Source organism: Oncorhynchus nerka, linkage group LG27 (assembly GCF_034236695.1).
Source record: "Oncorhynchus nerka isolate Pitt River linkage group LG27, Oner_Uvic_2.0, whole genome shotgun sequence".
Lineage (NCBI taxonomy): Eukaryota > Metazoa > Chordata > Actinopteri > Salmoniformes > Salmonidae > Oncorhynchus > Oncorhynchus nerka.
Genome location: NC_088422.1, coordinates 27,378,453 through 27,401,334, shown reverse-complemented (window position 1 = coordinate 27,401,334; position 22,882 = coordinate 27,378,453). Strand labels below are relative to the sequence as shown.

The following is a 22,882-nucleotide window of genomic DNA, read 5'->3' as shown; positions in this document are numbered from 1 at the left end:
TATTGCACTTTAAGAAATGTGAGAAATGGATTTGACTTCAGATCCATTTCATTCTCTCATTGATGCATAAAGCTTTTTACCAATTCATCCTAATATCAATATTGATTTTTCACAATGATATTTCAGAAGCTTAACCACACTGACACCATAATATACATAAAGGTCATTCAGCAAACTGCTATTAATAGAGTCAATGCATTAACAATAATTGAATAACTGGATGTAATATACTGGTATCATCTGATTGAATATGTGTGAGGGTGTTTAATGTGTGTTTGCTGTTGTATAATGTCTGATTACTGTTGTAACTGTTTGTATTATTAATCGTAGTTATTTCATTGTGAAAATGAGCACTCTAACCTCTGCTGGAACAATTAGGGGACACACAAGGGCAAGGTATTAATAAACTAATGACATACCGCTAGCAACAAATGTTCCCCATTTCACTGACATTAAATGTACACTGAAATGTAGCACAGGATATCACTTTTCATGTACAATATGTGTATGTTTAAAAAATATCAAAGGTGTTGTAATGTTTTATGGGACTATGGTAGGAAAATACTTTGCTCACACTGTATATGTTAGCATTGTGTGTCATTGTTATACTATTTGTCAACTCTGGGTCATTGTATCTGTATGTGGTGCCATACTTAGAATAACATTTTACTGCCAATAAAAACAGTGACTCTAAGCAACTGTTTGCAGGATGAAGTGTAACAGAAAGAGAAGAGTAAAGATTGGCATAAGGTTGGCATAAGAGCCCGAGTTAAGTTTCATTTCTATGTTAAAGTCATGATTGAGTGTTTGAGTGGGGGTGCAGGTGATTTAATAATGACACTGCTAGCAACAAATGTGATGAGATAATTGTTTGTCTCTTTGGGTTGTTTTGACTCGTCTGTCGCTGTCATTGGCACAAACAGCAGGAGGAAGTGTAGAAGTGTCTGTAAACAACAAAGCAGCTATGCAATCACTTGAGAGGAGATTGATGTGGGTGGCTAGGCTAGAGTTTTTGGGGTTGAGGGTGTACTGTGTGTCTGTGTGCCAGTGGAGTGGTTTGTCTGCATTGTTGCATCCCATTAGTAAAAACCTTAAGCTCCCATCATGCACCAGGGCAACACAGGGGCAGGGATAGGGTGGCAGTCACAAGGTCTTGTCCCTGGTCCTCTCCTCCCCGGCCTTTTGTTCCTGCCGCCACAGATGGTAATGTGGCATTTCCACCAGGTGGCTCCCATAAGGTCACAGCACAGTGTGACTGTCACACCTCCCAGGTCGCAAATGCCATGTTCTATCTAGGTCAGACATATACACTGTAACAGTCAAGGATTGCCCACACCACATCTTGTAGATTGGGTCTTGCTTACAGAGCAACTCAAACATCATACATGTGAAAGTCTTAGTTCGCTTGTTTGCGAATATTTTAAGACATGAGCAGATTTGCTGTATCTACTATGTTCACAGAGCTCATGACTAAAGGCTTCCTGGGGTATTCTTTTAAAAGGGAATCACAAAATGTATTTAAAGGTCGTAAAATACATCGCAAAATGTATTTAAAGGTCATAAAATACGGTGTGGTCAGCATCATCCTTGCTGTATCCCCTTGCTCATGACTAAAGGCTTCCTGGGTATCTTTTGAAAAGGGAATCACAAAATTTATTTAAAGGTCATAAAATACATTGTGCTGTATCCCCTTCCTTTGTCCAGTGAATAGTTAGCACTGATCTGAAATTCAAAGATGATCGTTACCATCCTTCTTGTCTGATAGAGCAATACTGTTTGCATAATGACTTAGGAGGAAGCACACTTGAAGCACACTTGAATAGGTTGTAGAATTAAGCCTGCTTCTGCTAAATCAAGGGAAGTATGTGGACACAGCTCATCGAACATCTCCTTCCAAAATCATGGGCATTAATATGGGGTTGATTCATCTCAAATGTGTTTGATGGGGTTGAGGTCAGGACTCTGTGCAGGCCAGTCGAGTTCTTCCACACCATCTCGACAAATCCTTTCTGTATGGACCTCGTTTTAAGCACGGGGGCATTGTCATGCTGAAACAGGAAAGGGCCTTCCCCAAACTATTACCACAAAGTTGGAAGCACAGAATCATCTAAAATGTCACTGTATGCTGTAGTGTTAAGATTTCCCTTCACTGGAACTAAGGGGCCTAGCCGGACCAGGACAGAAGATTTTTGCACGATACACGATTCAGCACTCGCCGGTCCTGTTCTGTGAGCTTGTGTGGCCTACCACTTCGCGGCTGAGCCATTCTTGCTCCTAGACATTTCCACTTCACAATAACAGCACTTAGAGTTGACCGGGGCAGCTCTAGCAGGGCAGAAATTTGACAAACTGACCTGTTGGAAAGTTGGCATCCTTTCACTGAGCTCTTCAGTACGGGCCATTCTACTGCCTATGTTTGTCTATGGGGATTGCATGGCGGTGTGCTCAATTTTATACACCTGTCAGCAATGGCTGTGACTGAAATAGCCAAATCCACTAATTTGGAGGGGTGTTCACATACTATATAGTGTATATTCACAATGATGGCTTCTACAATTGCCATCGAAGTCCCTTCAATCTTACAGCGATGCCATTTATCTATTTTTTACTTCAATTACTACTCTAATGACTTCCGGACCAGCAATGATAATCATACCAAAAGATTTATTAGAATGAATTCTGATTAATTTACAGTATTAAAGTAAATATATTTTGTATCAACAGCACTTGCTCTAATCAAACACTCAAAACAGAAACAAAAGAGGAGTCTCATCTTCAGAAAACTTGATACAGGAAAGAGCATTGTATCTGCAATGAGCCATTTACTGATCCCATTATCTTGCTCCATCCCCTGTATACTCCAGCACCCTGGAAAAAAGGAAAAACGCAAAAAGCCAAACAGATAGACAGCTCCTAATACAATCTGGTACAGAGCAGCGGAAATACCCAGCAGATCTCAATAGGGATGAGCTATGCTTATGAAACATGCCCAGCTGACTCACTAGCCCTGTTTATACCTGGTTCTACATGCGTCTTTTGTCCTGATCATTCGGATTGTGCCCACATTTTTAGACAGGTGTAGACAATTAAAAATGCATTGTGAACTGATTTTGATCAGATATTATAACTGTAAACGGGCAAGATCAGGACAAGATCAGTACAAAGGATGCATGTTAGCGGCAGGTATAAACGGGGCTACTGATTCCTCACAGAGTGTTTCATTTGTAAAAAATTAAGGCCCAATAACAACACAACAGCTCTCTGTTTCTAACAACTGGAGCAGACCAGCTCTTCCCTCTGCACCCTCAGGCATACAGAGGACCAGGTCGATGCTTTCAGGACTGTTCTGTTCAGGGCTTCAACAGTAGGATGCTCTTATAATATGTGACAAACAGTAGGATGCTCTTATAATATTAACATTCTGTGTAACCTCAACATCTGTCCATCATTTACAACGTGATAGACTGCAGCTAATATAATACCACTCCCATGACAAATCAGATATTACATACAGTATGCCTATCCAACAGTGGTCTGAATTTAAGGGTCAGTGAATGTTTTCATAAGGTGTGAGGAAAATTTTCTGTTAAGCCCTACTAATACTTGTGTACTAAAATATCCTTATTTAAGCCTAGGCATTGGGCTAGAGATAGTTAAAGAAACTAACTCATATAAGCTAAGTAACAAAGGTAAAGATAATTAAGATATCTTATCTGCGGAATATGCTTTTATGATTGAACTGTTGAAACTCTTGTTATTAGAATATCTCCTTTTGGGCTCTGGTGTTGGCAGCTGTACTTCCTCCCTCAAATGGGCCTCAGTCCCATTGGGTCCAGAAAGGGGAGAAGTCATGCTTATCTATCACATGTCGCTGTTGCTATGCAGAATATCAGCAGGGAGTATGGCAAAGAAAGTCAGAAGGAAACATGGTTTCCATATGTGACCTGTGTGTCTTCATTGCAAACCATGTGAAGGGATGGCGTGAATAATGGGGAACCAATCACTTGTCTCCACAGTGTTTGTGCGTCAGTCACCTCCTCCTAGAGGGAGATTGTTCTCTCCCCTAGTTCAAGGTGGAAACTAAGTGACAACAAAATGTCCTAAGTTCTTAGTACTGAACAAAACAAGTTATTTGTATTTGGGGCCCAAGGTCTGGCACGGGATGTGTGGGGTTAGTGTTTGGAACCATTGTACATCATATCTGAAGTTGCACCTATCCTGACCTATCCTGAGTTAGTATATATCCCAGAAGTTAACTCAGGGGGCTCTCACGCCACCACCTGCGGGGGTGCGGTGACCAGCCTCCTTGTTATAACAAATCTTTTAATAAAAGTAATACCTTGATTAATTTTGCCTTTCCTCATTATTGACCAAGGTTAGAATTTCCATCACAAAGGTGTCACACAGTGTATGAATAAAAGATAAGGACCATTTGGCTATGGGCCTGTTAAGTTTGTAACCACCAAATATATGAAACTTTCATTAGGTCAGAACATATGTAAAATAAACAGACCTATGTTTCAATACAGATATGAAAAGTATAACTAAAGTATCAAACTGACGAAACCATCAACAGAAATAAATTCAGCATCAATTCTAAAATAGAATATAAAAAAATATTACATAGACAACATATTTGAACATTTCAGGTATTAAAGGTTCCTTCCATATACACTGAACAAAAATATAAATGCAACATGTAAAGTTTTGGTCCCATGTTTCATGAGCTGAAATAAAAGATCCTAGAAATGTGCCATATGCACAAAAAGCTTATTTCTCTCAAATTTTGTGCACAAATTTGTTTACATCGCTATTAGTGAGCATTTTCCCTTGACAGAATAATCCATCCACGTGACAGGTGTGGCATATCAAGAAGCTGATTAAACAGCATGCTCCTTACAAAGTTGCACCTTGTGCTGGGGACAATAAAAGGCCACTAAAATATGTGGTTTTGTCACACAAAATGCCACAGATGTCTCAAGTTTTTAGGGAGCGTGTAATTGGCATGCTGACACCAGGAATGTCCACCAGAGCTGTTGCCAGATCATTTAATGTTAATTTCTCTGACATAAGCTTAGTTTTAGAGAATTTGGCAGTACGTCCAACCGGCCTCACAACCGCAGACCACGTGTAACCATGCCAGCCCAGGACCTCTACACCTGGCTTCTTCCCCTGTGGGATCGTCTAAGACCAGCCATCCGGACAGCTGATGAAACTGGGTTTGCACAACTGAAGAATTTCTGCACAAATTGTCAGAGTCTCAGGGAAGCTCATCTGTGTGCTCATCGTCCTCACCAGATCTTTGCCTGACTGCAGTTCGGCATCATAACCGACTTCAGTGGGCATATGCTCACCTTAGATGGCCACTGGCACACTGGAGAAGTGTGCTCCTCACAAATTAATCCTGGTTTCAACTGTACCGGGCAGATAGCAAAGGATCTGTATTGTGTCGTGTTGACGAGCGGTTTGCTGATGTCAACGATGTGAACAGAGTGCCCTGTGGTGGTGGGGTTATGCTATGGGCAGGCATAAGCTATGGACAACAAACATAGCATTTTATTGATTGCAATTTGAATGCACAGAGATACCGTGCCGAGATCCTGAGGCCCATTGTTGTGCCATTAATCCATTGCCATCACCTCATGTTTCAGCAAGATAATGTAAGGCTCCATGTCGCAAGGATCTGTACACAATTCCTGTAAGTTGAAAATGTCCCAGTTCTTTCATGGCCTGCATTCTCACCAAACACGTCACCCATTGAGCATGTTTGAGATGCTCTGGATCCATGTGTACGACAGCATGTTCCAGTTCCTGCCAATATCCAGCAACTTCGCACAGCCATTGAAGAAGAGCGGGACAATATTCCACAGGCCACAATCAACAGCCTGATCAACTCTACGCAAAGGAAATATGTCACACTGGCTGCATGAGGCAAATGGTGGTTTTCTGCCCTTCTTCTTTTTAAGGTATCTGTGACCAACAGATGCATCTGTATTCCCATCTTCCGGCGCCGACAGAGATGGCCGCCTCGCTTCGCGTTCCTAGGAAACTATGCATTTTTTTTTTTTTTTTACGTGTTATTTCTTACATTAGTACCCCAGGTCATCTTAGGTTTCATTACATACAGTCGAGAAGAACTACTGAATATAAGATCAGCGTCAACTCACCATCAGTACGACCAAGAATATGTTTTTCGCGACGCGGATCCTGTGTTCTGCCTTACAAACAGGACAACGGAATGGATCCCTTGCAGCGACCCAAAAAAACGACTCCGAAAAAGCGGGAAACGAGGCGGTCTTCTGGTCAGACTCCGGAGACGGGCACACCGTGCACCACTCCCTAGCATTCTTCTTGCCAATGTCCAGTCTCTTGACAACAAGGTTGATGAAATCCGAGCAAGGGTAGCATTCCAGAGGGACATCAGAGACTGTAACGTTCTTTGCTTCACTGAAACATGGCTCACTGGAGAGACGCTATCCGAGGCGGTGCAGCCAACGGGTTTCTCCACGCATCGCGCCGACAGAAACAAACATCTTTCTGGTAAGAAGAGGGGCGGGGGCGTATGCCTTATGGTTAACGAGACATGGTGTGATGAAAGAAACATACAGGAACTCAAATCCTTCTATTCACCTGATTTAGAATTCCTCACAATCAAATGTAGACCGCATTACCTACCAAGAGAATTCTCTTCGATTATAATCACAGCCGCATATATCCCCCCCAAGCAGACACATCGATGGCTCTGAACAAACTTTATTTAACTCTTTGCAAACTGGAAACTATTTATCCGGAGGCTAATCTGAAAACAAGACTCCATTTTGTTGATCCCTGCCTACAGGCAGAAACTTAAACAAGAGGCTCCCACGCTGAGGTCTGTCCAACGCTGGTCCGACCAAGCTGACTCCACACTCCAAGACTGCTTCCATCACGTGGACTGGGATATGTTTCGTATTGCGTCAGATAACAATATTGACGAATACGCTGATTCGGTGTGCGAGTTCATTAGAACGTGCGTTGAAGATGTCGTTCCCATAGCAACGATTAAAACATTCCCTAACCAGAAACCGTGGATTGATGGCAGCATTCGCGTGAAACTGAAAGCGCGAACCACTGCTTTTAATCAGGGCAAGGTGTCTGGTAACATGACCGAATACAAACAGTGCAGCTATTCCCTCCGCAAGGCTATCAAACAAGCTAAGCGTCAATACAGACAAAGTAGAATCTCAATTCAACGGCTCAGACACAAGAGGCATGTGGCAGGGTCTACAGTCAATCACGGACTACAGGAAGAAATCCAGCCCAGTCACGGACCAGGATGTCTTGCTCCCTGGCAGACTAAATAACTTTTTTGCAACGGAAACATGCGGTCTCTCCTTCACTGCAGCCGAGGTGAGTAAGACATTTAAACGTGTTAACCCTCGCAAGGCTGCAGGCCCAGACGGCATCCCCAGCCGCGCCCTCAGAGCATGCGCAGACCAGCTGGCCGGTGTGTTTACGGACATATTCAATCAATCCCTATACCAGTCTGCTGTTCCCACGTGCTTCAAGAGGGCCACCATTGTTCCTGTTCCCAAGAAAGCTAAGGTAACTGAGCTAAACGACTACCGCCCCATAGCACTCACTTCCGTCATCATGAAGTGCTTTGAGAGACTAGTCAAGGACCATATCACCTCCACCCTACCTGACACCCTAGACCCACTCCAATTTGCTTACCGCCCAAATAGGTCCACAGACGATGCAATCTCAACCACACTGCACACTGCCCTAACCCATCTGGACAAGAGGAATACCTATGTGAGAATGCTGTTCATCGACTACAGCTCGGCATTCAACACCATAGTACCCTCCAAGCTCGTCATCAAGTTCGAGACCCTGGGTCTCGACCCCGCCCTGTGCAACTGGGTACTGGACTTCCTGACGGGCCGCCCCCAGGTGGTGAGGGTAGGCAACAACATCTCCTCCCCACTGATCCTCAACACTGGGGCCCCACAAGGGTGCGTTCTGAGCCCTCTCCTGTACTCCCTGTTCACCCACGACTGCGTGGCCACGCACGCCTCCAACTCAATCATCAAGTTTGCGGACGACACAACAGTGGTAGGCTTGATTACCAACAACGACGAGACGGCCTACAGGGAGGAGGTGAGGGCCCTCGGAGTGTGGTGTCAGGAAAATAACCTCACACTCAACGTCAACAAAACTAAGGAGATGATTGTGGACTTCAGGAAACAGCAGAGGGAACACCCCCCTATCTACATCAATGGAACAGTAGTGGAGAGGGTAGCAAGTTAAGTTCCTCGGCATACACATCACAGACAAACTGAATTGGTCCACTCACACAGACAGCATCGTGAAGAAGGCGCAGCAGCGCCTCTTCAACCTCAGGAGGCTGAAGAAATTCAGCTTGTCACCAAAAGCACTCACAAACTTCTACAGATGCACAATCGAGAGCATCCTGGCGGGCTGTATCACCGCCTGGTACGGCAACTGCTCCGCCCTCAACCGTAAGGCTCTCCAGAGGGTAGTGAGGTCTGCACACCGCATCACCAGGGGCAAACTACCTGCCCTCCAGGACACCTACACCACCCGATGTTACAGGAAGGCCATAAAGATCATCAAGGACATCAACCACCCGAGCCACTGCCTGTTCACCCCGCTATCATCCAGAAGGCGAGGTCAGTACAGGTGCATCAAAGCTGGGACCGAGAGACTGAAGAACAGCTTCTATCTCAAGGCCATCAGACTGTTAAACAGCCACCACTAACATTGAGTGGCTGCTGCCAACACACTGACTCAACTCCAGCCACTTTAATAATGGGAATTGATGGGAAATGATGTAAATATATCACTAGCCACTTTAAACAATGCTACCTTATATAATGTTACTTACCCTACATTATTCATCTCATATGCATACGTATATACTGTACTCTATATCATCGACTGCATCCTTATGTAATACATGTATCACTAGCCACTTTAACTATGCCACTTTGTTTACATACTCATCTCATATGTATATACTGTACTCGATACCATCTACTGTATCTTGCCTATGCTGCTCTGTACCATCACTCATTCATATATCCTTATGTACATATTCTTTATCCCCTTACACTGTGTATAAGACAGTAGTTTTGGAATTGTTAGTTAGATTACTTGTTGGTTATTACTGCATTGTCGGAACTAGAAGCACAAGCATTTCGCTACACTCGCATTAACATCTGCTAACCATGTGTATGTGACAAATACAATTTGATTTGATATTCATAGATTAGGGCCTAATGAAATCATTTCAATTTACTGATTTCCATGTAAGAACTATAACACCGTAAAATCTTTGAAATTGTTGTGTTTATATTTTTGTTCAGTGTACATTATTAAGTACATACATTCCAGTACTGGAATAATATCCAGTAAGTTCTAGAAAAAAGGATGGGGAAGAGAAGATAGGACAGATCTAGCATTCAATCATCCTCTACATTACAATGAAATACAGTATGCTCCTATTTGTGACTTAATATCAGAGGTTGCTGTTCAACACGTTGCCTGTTGATACTGTAGTAAATGGGATGAGAAGCATATACTGTCTGCACAATCACATTTTGTCTGAGGCATAACTAGAACCATGTTTTTGATATAGCTACAGTAGCTCTATATTGACAGTTGGAATACTATCTACATATATCCAGAGTCAGTGACCAACAGTCTGGAAGACTAATAACCAGCGGCCTTGCCCATCTTTCTGGAATCTGAAACGGCTTGGATGCAACCGATGTCCTTCTCTACAGCATTGACCACGTTGTAGAAGTACTTTTGATCTTCCACTGTGTGCCCAAAATTCTTCAGATCCTCCACCACAGCCTTAGGGAGAGAAGAAGAAAGTGCTAGGAACAGGAGTACAGACACACTGAAGTATGAGAACACTGTATATGGAAACCTGTGAATACTACCTTCTCCGATGTGTAAATCTGTGAAAGACCAACAATATTCTTCAGAAACATAACTGAATACTTCTTTAATCGTTGAGTGCCCTTGTGGTGTTACCTTGTCAAAGTCAGGTTCAAACTTCAGTGCGTTTTTGGAATCCACAAACACAACGGGGGCAGCGATGGCCTCCTCCAGACTCTTCCCAAACCACAGGTGGTTCATGAGGGTCTGGGAGAGAGACAGACATACGAGACCATGAGGAGGGAGACTGCTAATACTGTGACTGTATGTGGACTTAAAGTGAATGTTACCATGGCGGTGTGTTTAAGGTACAGAGTGTTTTAGAAACCATACAGTAAAATATTGGTCACACAGTAGATGTATAAACATTAGGTGAGTTTTGGGGTTATTCAGGTATTTGTTATTTGATTACACAAAGTATATGTTGATCAAATATTGTTGTTACCATGGTGACTTACCAAGGCCATCCCTGTGGTGATCATGCTGCCACCTGACCCGCCAATCACCAGAGTCTTATACTTGGACTGCAGGACAACAGGTGACATGGAGGAGGGAGGCTGCTCACCTGCAAGCCAAACCAGAAAACAAATCATCAAGGAGAGGCTACAAAAGCTCATTAAATGTCCAAGAAACTATCAGTTTATTTTACAGCCACCCTTACAAACACTCAGGAAATATTTTGGGGGGGGGTCACATTACCTGCAACAATGTGATCTGCCTTCCCACAGAAATCTGCCAACTCATTATTGAGGATGACACCAGTTTTAGGGGAGAACACTCTGGATCCAAACCTGAGTGAAGGGAAAGATATTTGACAAGTCATTGTGTGTATTGTGAATGTTACATGTTTATACATAGCTAATGACAATTATACATTGCTGACATAGCCCTAATGATGATTATTGTTATGATTCTACACAGTGTATAACATTAGACTTACATGTGATTGATAGTGCTGGTAACAGAGACGGCAGTTCCATCCTCAGCTATCACAGACACATGTGTGGTGCCCATGGTGTCCAGGTATGGAGCGATGTTGTAGTACTGAGCATCATGGGTCTCATTACTGCTGATCATGGCCCTGAAGTGGTCAGCAAACTGCTGCTCAGTGAACTTCAATGCTCTCTGGACAAAGTAAGTAAATAGACCTTGATCAGGCAGGTTGGAGTTACAGTATACTGTATATTGCATTACAGTAGCAACTCTCTACTTAGCCAATTCCCATTTCACCCTCCTATCTTATCATGCAGAATGCATGGTTTGCTGTTTTGTGTGTGAGTGATTTGAAAAGCAGGTGTTTGCCCTGAGGCATGGCTGCAGACTCATGTGACCCCATGGAGTTAGACACCTATGTGTATACAGCCATGTCTCAGGTCTAGCAGGTTTGCAGAGATGAGACATCTTTTGAACAATTTGTGAAAGAAGCACATGAATATCTGATCATGGTAGGGATGGAGAGTCATTTCAGACTGGAGCACAGCTAAGCTGGCATCAGTAATAGCTTATGCTGCACCCTCCATAATTATCCCTTGGCTCAACATGACCCTGAGAGTACTCTGTTGGGATAAAACAGCACTTAGATCATTAAATATTTACGAGCACCCAGGTCTTGACCTATACTATGTCATGATTTCCTATACGCCTGGAGTCTTGTGGAACTTACTGGTTCTGAGTTGAAGTGTGGATCACGGATGTACTTCCTCAGTCCGTTAGAAAATTTACATGCTTCGATGTAGCGTTGGTAGGTGAGAGTCTTTTGTTTTCCCATCAGAGAAGCTGAGTTTAGGGTGTATTCTATAGACAAAGACATAAGGAAAATGTAATGAGGTGGGTTTTCTGCCAGTTTTCTGGTCTCAGGATGCTTTCAATCTTAAACGTTTTATAATCAATTTCAGTTAACCCAAATACTGTATCAATACGCTAACAATTACTTATATGCTCTAAATAAGAGCATGTCAGTGTTATATGGGTCCATCTTAAAATGAAAAGATGTTATTCAATTCCAACCTTTCATGATGTTGAGGATGAAGCTGAGGATAGCGCCTCCTGATGGGGGCGGGGGGAAGTGCATCTGGTACTCTCCTAGAGGAATGGTCCATGCATCTGTCACAGTCACTTTAAACAATTCCAGGTCCTTCATGGATAGTGTTCCACCTAAAATACAGTTACAAGACGGCAAAAACATACATTTAAATATATTGCTGAGTTAATCAGCACTCCAAATGCCTATACATACCACAGGCACATTATAATTTGGGTGTGATCAATGTGAATGCATTAGAGACATGCGGCTTCCTTGTAATTAAATATATTTGCTGTAAAGCAATGCCACAATAAGGAAGAGGTGATTATCAATAATGGAATTTGGTGTACCTGCTTCTTTTATGTCGCCGATTAAATCCTCTGCTACTTTTCCAGTGTAAAAAGCATCTGCCCCTTGGTTTGCAATGATCTCCAATGTGTCAGCCAATTTTTCAAACTTCACAGTGTCTCCAACCTTCAGCAGGTTTCCATTCTTATCTAGAAACAACTGACTACAGCTCAAATATTATTTTCTTGCAATGTGGTGACAGAATGATGGCTTGACATTTGCTCTCTTGAAATACTTTTTATGTTATACATCCACACATCTGGGACTCATCATACTGTTTTATTGTCTCACTCTAGGGTGGGCTTTATGAGTTGGATTCCTCCAGTCATTTAGGGTCAATGTGGCTCTTACCATAATGTTAAGTCTTTAAGATCAGGGTGGTTCTTACCGTACTGGTAGGGTCTCATCCGTGTTGATCAGTGGGATAAAGCGGCCCAGGACCTGGGGTACAGGGAAACCCTCTCTGGCCAGCTTGATGGTGGGATGGAAGAGGCTTGCCCATGGGAGTTTCCCAAACAACCTGTGGGCCTGCTCATACCCACGGATCTCTCCAGGGACACCAATCCATTGGCTGCCTGGAACCAGGAGTGGGGGTGGGGGAAATCAGACTTTTTTCCTAGACACTTTTTTCTCTCTCGAAACTGTCTTCGGTCACAGTCACGGTATATTTTATATCCCTGAGATTGCTATCACTTACTGATTATAGCTTGTTTGTCCACTTTCATAAGTGTAAGTAAATCTGGTGATGTTTGCCTTTTAACATTAACAACATTTCTGAAAAACAAACTTTGAATGGAGTAAACATTGTTTAAGCCTTTCATGAGTTGATTTTCTTTAGGGATTTTGCTAAGCCATTACATTTCGACTGGCATGGTAATACATATCATCTTTTGCGGAAGATTTCTCTTTTTGTGTTTACAAATGAAGATGAACATTTTCAATAAAGTTGATGTTAATTCATAGTGTATATATAACAACCTGATTAGTGGTATTAAAAACAAAGCCAACTGACTGGCTGTTCACTGTGTGTGCTCTTAGCTTACAGCACACAGCAACATGCTGCTTAAAGGTCCACAGGACCCTTTTGTCTTGCTCAGTGCATTTATAAATCACATTTTATTGAAAAGGGGAGAAATCAAAAGGAAGCAGCAAAACCATCTGCCTCACAGTGAGAGGCAGGCTTTATGAATGAAACAGGCCAATGGAGGAGGGTACCAGGGGCGTTTCACATGTCTGAACAGGTCTGAACAGGAGTCTGGGGTCTGGATGTGACTGTACTAGCTCTCAATGTCATCATTAAATAAGGACTTTATACCAAAGAATGAAAATCCTTGCTTATAAACCAGCATAGTCGGCTTGTCGCTTGACAGACAGCTTTAATCAGCAAGATCAAGTTGCCCCAGGATTACTGGAGTTCAACAGAATTCCCACCTTGATGCCAACAGGAAAGAAAGCTCGAACAACAAGAAAAACAGCTCCCACCGTAAAGCGGAAGGACATGCTTTTTGACTACAAAAACAAGTCAAGAAAGACAACATTCATGTTCACTCATTTTCACTACAAATACCTGTCATCATTTGGAAGGTGTGTGGGCATCCACTCAGTAGATCAGGGTTAAACTCCTGAGGGACAGTCTCTCTTGAATTGATGATTTTAACCTTGCCTTTGAAATAAACAAATGTACATGACATGAAAGTTTTTATCCCCCCTCTGTGACTTTAACATTTGGATATGTGTGTGGTATCTCATAGTAGCGGGATGAAGTGTCCTTACCGCTACTGTCCATCACCGTGAATATGGACCCCCCGCCAATGCCCATACTTTGCGGGTTTATGACAGAGGTGCACAGTAATGCAGCAATGGCTCCATCTACTGCTGATCCTCCTCTCTGCAGGATATCTCTGGATGGGGGTTTACATAGCATGTAGTGAGCCTGGCTATTTGTCTGTCTCGATAATACTAAGAACCATTAGGCTATAATTAAATTAATCTGATAGCTTCAAACATCACTGTAGATGTATAGCCTCAGTAAAATCTGCTAAGTACTGGATATATACTGTAGCTATGAATGCAAATGCATGTTCATTTCATTTCTTAAAGGTCAGACAATACATAGATACACAAAAAGGTAGTTGCATAGCTGGAGTTGTGTCAGCGATTATATAGTTGATAACTGAATTGTTTCAATGAGCCCTTTGTATCATTTGGTAGGCTGTTTGATTCAGTGTCCTCTGTCTCTGTACAACCCTGTGTGGATGAACCAGCGAGAGCTGGTCAAACCTTTAGCTTTTTGCCATTCTCAGTGCAGGAGGTACATAAAGCCCTGAAATCCTTAGATCAGAGAAAGCCTGCAGGTCCTGATCTTCTTGATCCCTGCTTTTTAAATCTGGCAGCTGATTTCATAGCTGAACCACTTACATATCTGTTCAATCTAACCCTGGAATGTAATGAAATTCCAAAGATCTGGAAATCAGCATTTGTCCTACCACTTTAAAAAAGAAAAGGGGGAGATCCAACTCTTTTAAATAATTATAGGGCAGTCGCAAAGCTGTCACCCCTGGTGAAAATACTTGAAACCCTTGAGAGTGAACAGCTAAAATAGTTTTTATATACTAACTTTATTTGATCAATGTACCAATCGGGCTTCAGGAAGAAGCATAGCACAATTACAGCAGCCATGAAGGTTTTAAATGATATCACTGAAGCCCTTGACAAAAAACAGCACTATGTCTCACTTTTTATTGATCTCTCTAAGGCTTTTGATACAGTTGATCATGCTATACTGAGGCAGAGATTGTCGAGTGTAGGTCTTTCGGAGCATGCAGTTGCATGATTTGCTAACTATCTGTCTAATAGAACTCAGTGCACTCAATTTGATGGGCTCATGTCTGTTAAATTGTCTGTCTGTAATGATGTGCCCCAGGGCTCTGTACCTGGTCCGCTCTTATTCACTATTTACATTTACATTACAACAATTTAGACAAAAATGTGGAAAATGCTCAACTTCACTTTTATGCTAATGATACTGTTATTTATTGTTGTGCCTCATCTCTCACAAAAGCTTTCCAGAACTTGCAAACTGCTTTTCAACATACCTTGTGTCAATTGAAGCTTATCCTCAATACTGACAAAACACCATTTGTTTAGTTTTCTAAAGCAAGAAATATATCTCTGATATATATTTAACCTATTACTGTCGGGGCAATGAGATTGAGACTAACCTCATATAAATATATTTGAATTTTAATTGATGATGGCCTCTCTTTTAAATTGCATAATCAACAACTTTCAAAAAAGATTGAAGCTGAAGTTGGGATTTTATTTTAGGAATAAGGCTTCTTTTGAAGCCAGAAGGAGGCTAGTATCAGCTACATTTATGGCTTTACTAGACTATGGGGTTATTTTATATATGAATGCTTCCGCTCAGTGTTTGAGATCAATTGACACCCTTTACCATGGCACATTAAGATTGATTTCAAACTGCAAAACACTTACGCACCACTGCACTTTGTATACCAGGGTTGGCTGGCCTTCTCTAGCCATTTTGGGTTTACTACCATTTTATTTGGGCATTTTTATTGTTCAGAAATGTGGTGGGTACTCTCTTCGTTCGCAGGACATTATCCTGATAACTGTTCCAAATGTCCAAACTGAATTTGGTAAAAAGGGCTTTTGTGTACTCTGCGCCATCGGCTTGGAACGTCTTACAAAATACTTTTAAACTGGATGAACTTGTCCCGATTGGTGCTTTTAAATCACTGATGAACGATGTTGAGACTGATTCCCTGACCTGGCAATGTTTTTAATTTGCTTTTTTATGATTTTGTTATACTCTTGTGAATTCCATGGTTTTTACTAGATAACATGAAAAGCTACAAGTAGTCTGTCTGTAATTGTGTAATTTTTTATTTCACCTTTATTTAACCAGGTAGTTGAGGACAAGTTCTCATTTGCAACTGCGACCTGGCCAAGATAAAGCATAGCAGTGTGAACAGACAACAACACAGAGTAAACAATGACTTGGTGCTGCCTATCTTGGCCAGGACGCTCTTGAAAAAAAGAGATTTCAAATCTCAATGAGCCCTTCCTGGTTAAATAAAGGTTCAATATAACAAAAAACGGCCTATTTACGTTTCTCAACAATGGGGTACTATCTAATAGGCTACTGACCAGTGCAGATGAGAGGGTAGAAGGAGGCCACATTTTTCATTAAACTGGTAGGCAAGATATGCAGTAAATCCTAACGTATGACTAACCAAAGTTAGTGATTAGGGTTCAACTTTATCTACTCAAGACTAAATGTGGCCCTGCGCGGCTCTGCGCTTGACGAACGCACATACATATCCGCACCGGACAGCTCCTTTTATCGGCTATTTAACAGTGAGTGACATTGCCTGTGTTAGAGTCTGAGGAACTGTTTTGACTTTAAGGATTGTCCATTCCTAACATTTGATTAAGTCTAAATTGTACGCTCTATGCGACTGTGCCATTTTTGTTTTTGGAAAACTTGACCATAATACATTTGTCAAATAAATTAATACCAGTTACACCATCTCTACAATACTATAATCCACTGTAGCCTACCTAGGGGTAAACGGATAAGCAGTAAGCACTTACCGTCCAATCTTTGAGCATGTTTCCGAGTCTGCGGCTACAGCTGCGCTTCTAAAGACCCCTTCCGTACAAGTTTGCTTGGCGAATGCAGTGCATAAAATAATTATCCCAATCGCGCTCACTAGCGTTAAAGCGATACACGTGTATATTCTTGCTTTAGATCTGGCCATTGCTTGTTTTTTCAGTCCACTCTTATAATTGCGACGGCGTCCAAAACTTTTGTCACCATGTCCTTACTCCGAACGCAGATGGACAGGCAAACTCCTCCTCTTTGACATTGTTCATAGGAGTCACAGGAGAAGATGTTTAAGATAAAAATTCGTAGGTTGTTAAATCATACCCATGTCAGCAATGCTCTGGTCCAATGTAGGTAGGGTCATAGCATAATGCGTGGGCGGAGCCCAGAGGAATTATGGAACAGTGGCTCATGTTATCATACCTGGGGGAACTGAGCACCTCCTTGCAATGATGGGCAGTTAGGCTATACAGTAACTGTCTTAAACATAGCCTAACTGGCCAACATTACTCGTAAGTATAGTTCAGACAGTAGGAAAAACAATAACTATGGGCTTATACTGCTAACCACCTTTGCACAGATTACCACCAGCGATTCCACCTAGTATTAGCCCAGAGCCGGTCCTAGCTTTTTGGGGGCTCTAAGTGAAATTTAGTTGGGGGCCCTGTCATGCCAAATAATGTCCCCTGGCCAAATAGTGTCCCCTTGTATTTCACAATGGGATTCGATAAACTATTAGCGTCCGTTGCCATATCAACGCTGTGATAACCTAATGATTAGAATTTTGGAGATCATTATGGCCTAAATGAAGTTCGTTTCATCATCACTATGCAAAAAAGGCTCTTTTCCACGAGAATTTCGCTGTTTAAAAACCTCTTAAAGGATACAAACCTTTTTTTCAATTTTTGCCTAAAACCACATACCCAAATCTAACTGCCTGTAGCTCAGGATCTGAAGCAAGGATATGCATATTCTTGATACCATTTGAAAGGAAACACTTTGAAGCTTGTGGAAATGTGAAATTAATGTAGGAAAATATAACACAGAACTGGTAAAAGATAATACAAAGAAAAAAACATGCAGTTTTTTTTTTGTACCATCATCTTTGAAATGCTATAGAAAGGCCATAATGTATTATTCCAGCCCAGGCACCGTTTTGATTTTGGCCACTAGATGGCAGCAGTGTATGTGCAAAGTTTTAGACGGATCCAATGAACCATTGCATATCTGTTCAAAATGATGTATAAAGGCTGCCCAAATGTGCCAAATTGATTTATTAATACATTTTCAAGTTCATAATTGTGCACTCTCCTCAAACAATAGCATGGCCTTCTTTCACTGTAATAGCTACTGTAAATTGGACAGTGCAGTTACATTCTTGTTAATCTAAGCTTTCTTGTAAGCTTTCCATGTATTAAACATTGCTATGTTTCGGAAATGGCAAAGAATGTGTAATTTGTTTGACACATTAAAGTTACATACCTTACAGATCACAAAGTCAGCTAATTTCCACTCCATTCATATGCAAATCCATTTGATTCATACACTGGCTTGTCTGGCTGTCATGTTTTTATTTTAACCTGCCTTTCACTTATCTACACTGAAATAATATAATTTCAAGTAGTCTTCTGTTATGATAAAAAAAACATCTTGCATAGCTCATTAGTACACCCTTGTGGTTGAATATATATGTATCTATTGTAGATCCTAGGAAACAACAATGAATAATGTGGAGCAACTAAATACAATACAATAACTTACAATAATGAACACCTTGTAAAACAGCTGTGAAAACCTACCAGGAAATATTTAAGATTTTAACACAAACTTTGATCGTTTTTGGTACAATTGTCATTCATTTATTTTCACAGATTTTTTGAGCACTCAGATGGCAATCATAGACAAAAATACTGAATTCTGGTGTTTGGAATATAGAGGAGGTGGTTGCGAGATTCTGCCGGTCACTTGTTCTCAACAGGCACCCAGTCTCAGAAGGGGGACTTGAAGAGGGAGACTGCAAAGTCCAGGCACTGCTGCTCTCTTTGTTTTGAGTGTTTGCAGTGCTAGTGTTTTAATTCTTCTGTGTATCTCACATATTATGTGCTCGGTATGATAGAGCAGATTATTTTAGCAGATAATGGCAACATGTCAACAACTGTAGCTGTAGATGATGCAATGAAAAGTTGGAGGGTGGTTGGTAATGGAGGACATCAGGTAGATCCACGTCTGGGTGTTTGGCAGAACCCCTAGGTCATGGAGAATAGGAGCAGAGTTAAAGGGAAAAGGGTAGGAGACAGAGACTCAAACAAGCAAACACACAGGTTACACTTTACTGTGAGAAAATTGTAGCTGGGGATTTTAACAAGACGAATCTGAAAACAAGGCTCCCTAAATTCTATCAGCATATCGATTGTGCAACCATGGCTGGCAAAACCCTAGATCATTGTTATTCTAACTTCAGCGATGCATATAAGGCCCTCCCCCGCCCTCCTTTCGGAAAAGCTGACCACGACTCCATTTTGTTGCTTCCAGCCTATAGACAGAAACTAAAACAGGAAGCTCCCGTGCTCAGGTCTGTTCAACGCTGGTCCGACCAATCGGATTGCACGCTTCAAGATTGCTTCGATCACGTGTACTGGGATATGTTCTGCATTGCGGCGAACAACAACATTGATGAATACGCTGATTCGGTGAGTGGGCTTATTAGCAAGTGCATCGGCGATGTTGTACCCACAGCATCTATTAAAACATTCCCAAACCAGAAACCGTGGATGGATGGCAGCATTCGCGCAAAACTGAAAGCGCGAACCACTGCTTTTAATCAGGGCAAGGTGACCGGTAACATGACCGAATACAAACAGTGTAGCTATTCCTTCCATAAGGCAATCAAACAAGCTAAGCGTCAGTATAGAGACGAAGTAGAGTCGCAATTCAACAGCTCAGACACGAGAGGTATGTGACAGGGTCTACAGTCAATCACGGACTATAAAAGGAAAACCAGCCCCGTCGAGGACCAGGATGTCTAGCTCCCAGACAGACTAAACAACTTCTTTGCTCGCATTTAGGACAATACAGTGCCACTGACACGGCCTGCTACCAAAACCTGCGGGCTCTCCTTCACTGCAGCCGACGTGAGCAAAATATTTAAACGTGTCAACCCTCGCAAGGATGCAGGCCCAGACGGCATCCCCAGCCGCGTCCTCAGAGCATGCGCAGACCAGCTGGCTGGTGTGTTTACGGACATATTCAATCAATCCTTATCCCAGTCTGCTGTCCCCACATGTTTCAAGAGGGCCACCATTGTTCCTGTTCCCAAGAAAGTTAAGGTAACTGACTTAAATGTCTACCGCCCCGTAGCACTCACTTCCGTCATCATGAAGTGCTTTGAGAGACTAGTCAAGGACCATATCACCTCCACCCTACCTACCACCCTTGACCCACTCCAATTTGCTTACCGCCCCAATAGGTCCACAAACAACGCAATTGCAATCACACTGCACACTGCCCTAACGCATCTGGACACTATGTGAGAATGCTGTTCATCGACTACAGCTCAGCATTTAACACCATAGTACCCTCCAAACTCTTCATCAAGCTTGAGACCCTGGGTCTCGACCCCGCCCTGTGCAACTGGGTGCTGGACTTCCTGACGTGCCGCCCCCAGGTAACAACATCTCCACCCCGCTGATCCTCAACACTGGGGCCCCACAAGGGTGTGTTCTCAGCCCTCTCCTGTACTCCCTGTTCACCCACGACTGCGTGGCCATGCACGCATCCAACTCAATCATCAAGTTTTCAGATGACACTACAGTGGTAGGCTTGAATACCAACAATGACGAGACGGCCTACAGGGGTGAGGGCCCTCTGAGTGTTGTGTCAGGAAAGTAACCTCACACTCAATTTCAACAAAACAAAGGAGATGATCGTGGACTTCAGGAAACAGCAGAGGGAGCACCCCCCTATCCACATCGACGGGACAGTAGTGGAGAGGGTAGTTAGTTTTAAGTTCCTCGGCGTACACATTACGGACAAACTGAAATGGTCCATCCACACAGACAGCGTGGTTAGGAAGGCGCAGCAGTGCCTCATCAACCTCAGTAGGCTGAAGAAATCCGGCTTGTCACCAAAAACACTCAAACCTTTACAGATGCAGAATCGAGAGCATTCTGTCTGGCTTTATCACCGCCTGGTACGTTAACTGCTCCGCCCATAACCGTAAGGCTCTCCAGAGGGTAGTGAGGTCTGCACAATGCATCACCAGGGGCAAACTACCTGCCCTCCAGGACACCTACACCACCCGATGTCACAGCAAGACCAAAAAGATCATCAAGGACAACAACCACCCGAGTCACAGCCTGTTCACCCCGCTATCATCCAGAAGGCGAGGTCAGTACAGGTGCATCAAAGCAGGGACCGAGAGACTGAAAAATAGCTTCTATCTCAAGGCCATCAGACTGTTAAACAGCCATCACTAACATTGAGTGGCTGCTGCCAAGATACTGACTCAACTCCAGCCACTTTAATAATGGAAAATTGATGTAATAAATGTATCACTAGCCACTTTAAACAATGCCAATTTATATCATGTTTACATACCCTACATTACTCATCTCATATGTATATACTGTACTCTATACATTCTACTGCATCTTGCCTATGCCGTTCTATACCATCACATATTTTTTTATGTACATATTCTTATTCATTCCTTTACACTTGTGTGTATAAGGTAGTTGTGAAATTGTTAGGTTAGATTACTCGTTGGATATTACTGCATTGTTGGAACTAGAAGCACAAACATTTCGCTACACTCGCATTAACAACTGCTAACCATGTGTATGTGACAAATAAAATGTGATTTGATGTTCTGGATTAGTGCAGTGTTATAAGTGGGAGATATGTACTTTTCAACACTACCTCATGCTGCTTCCCCTCCGACTCAGAGCACAGAGAATCAGACTGATCCGAACTCACTGGTTCTGGTGGACAGGATTCCTCCTGGGGGTCAGATGTTGAAAATGTCCACCATCGCCTTGGAGGTGTTCCCGCAAGTCTCGTCCTTGATAGGTATCATACAAAACGAAATTCATAATATAACAGATATAATAGAATGTGATTGAAAAACAAAAGGTTATTTCACTTGCCCAGCTGTCCACCTCCTTGACAATTCCCTGTCAGAAGAAACGTAGGTTGGTTTTGCCAATCATGCGCTTCACTCTGAAATGGCCAGCATGCATCTCGGTCAGCACATCCTCCTTAGTAAAATCACTCTCCTGTGTAGCTTTCCATCCTTCTTCGGTAGGTATATATGATTGCCTAACAAGTTGGAAGAGAAGAGTTGTTGAAATAAGTCTAAGTACATTTGCACTGCTGTCTTTCTCTCTGTCACCCTCCCCATCATTCTCTCTGTCTGTCTTCTACTCTCTTCCCACCTCTCTCTCTTTCTCACCTCCCCCAGCGAAGACACCTAGTTGGGTGCATTTGGAATTACCATAATTGCTGACACCTATCCTTTTGATTGATCAGGTTTAACTTATAGCTATAAATATGAGAAATATAACTATTACAGTGGAGGCTGCTGAGGGGAGGACGGCTCATAATAATGACTGGAATGGAGTCAATTGAATGGTAACAACCACATGGAAACAACGTGATTATTATGTTATGAACCATCCTCCCCTCAGCAGCAACCACTGAACTATATGTATAGCTAGCAAATAGCTAACATTAGATGGAAAATGGTTGTTGAAAATGGTTGTACATAGCTAAATCCGTCCAGTTATCTGCTTAACATTAGCCTAAATTGTGAATTTCTCTGAATGTTGCACCTCTTGTCGAGATCAGTGTATCCCTTTGCAGGTAAGACCCAGATGCAGACAATGTCGAAGTAACAACAGTTTATTAATCAAACAGGGGCAGGCAAAAGGCAGGTC

The 22,882-nt window shown here is 42.4% G+C and overlaps 1 protein-coding gene across 1 annotated transcript; it reads right to left on the bottom strand.

Annotated features, from left to right (window-relative positions):
- Positions 1–9,333: 9,333 nt before the first annotated feature.
- ggt5a (gamma-glutamyltransferase 5a) lies at positions 9,334–17,322 on the bottom strand. Its single transcript, XM_029637634.2, has 12 exons — positions 16,937–17,322; positions 14,093–14,220; positions 13,887–13,982; positions 12,708–12,894; positions 12,322–12,482; positions 11,956–12,102; positions 11,612–11,742; positions 10,889–11,073; positions 10,648–10,739; positions 10,407–10,513; positions 10,045–10,155; positions 9,334–9,861 (listed from the first exon to the last, which is right to left on the bottom strand). Exons 1-12 carry the CDS (start codon positions 17,101–17,103, stop codon positions 9,715–9,717), a joined length of 1,659 nt encoding a protein of 552 aa, XP_029493494.1. The 5' UTR covers positions 17,104–17,322; the 3' UTR covers positions 9,334–9,714.
- Between the last annotated feature and the right edge of the window lie 5,560 nt (positions 17,323–22,882).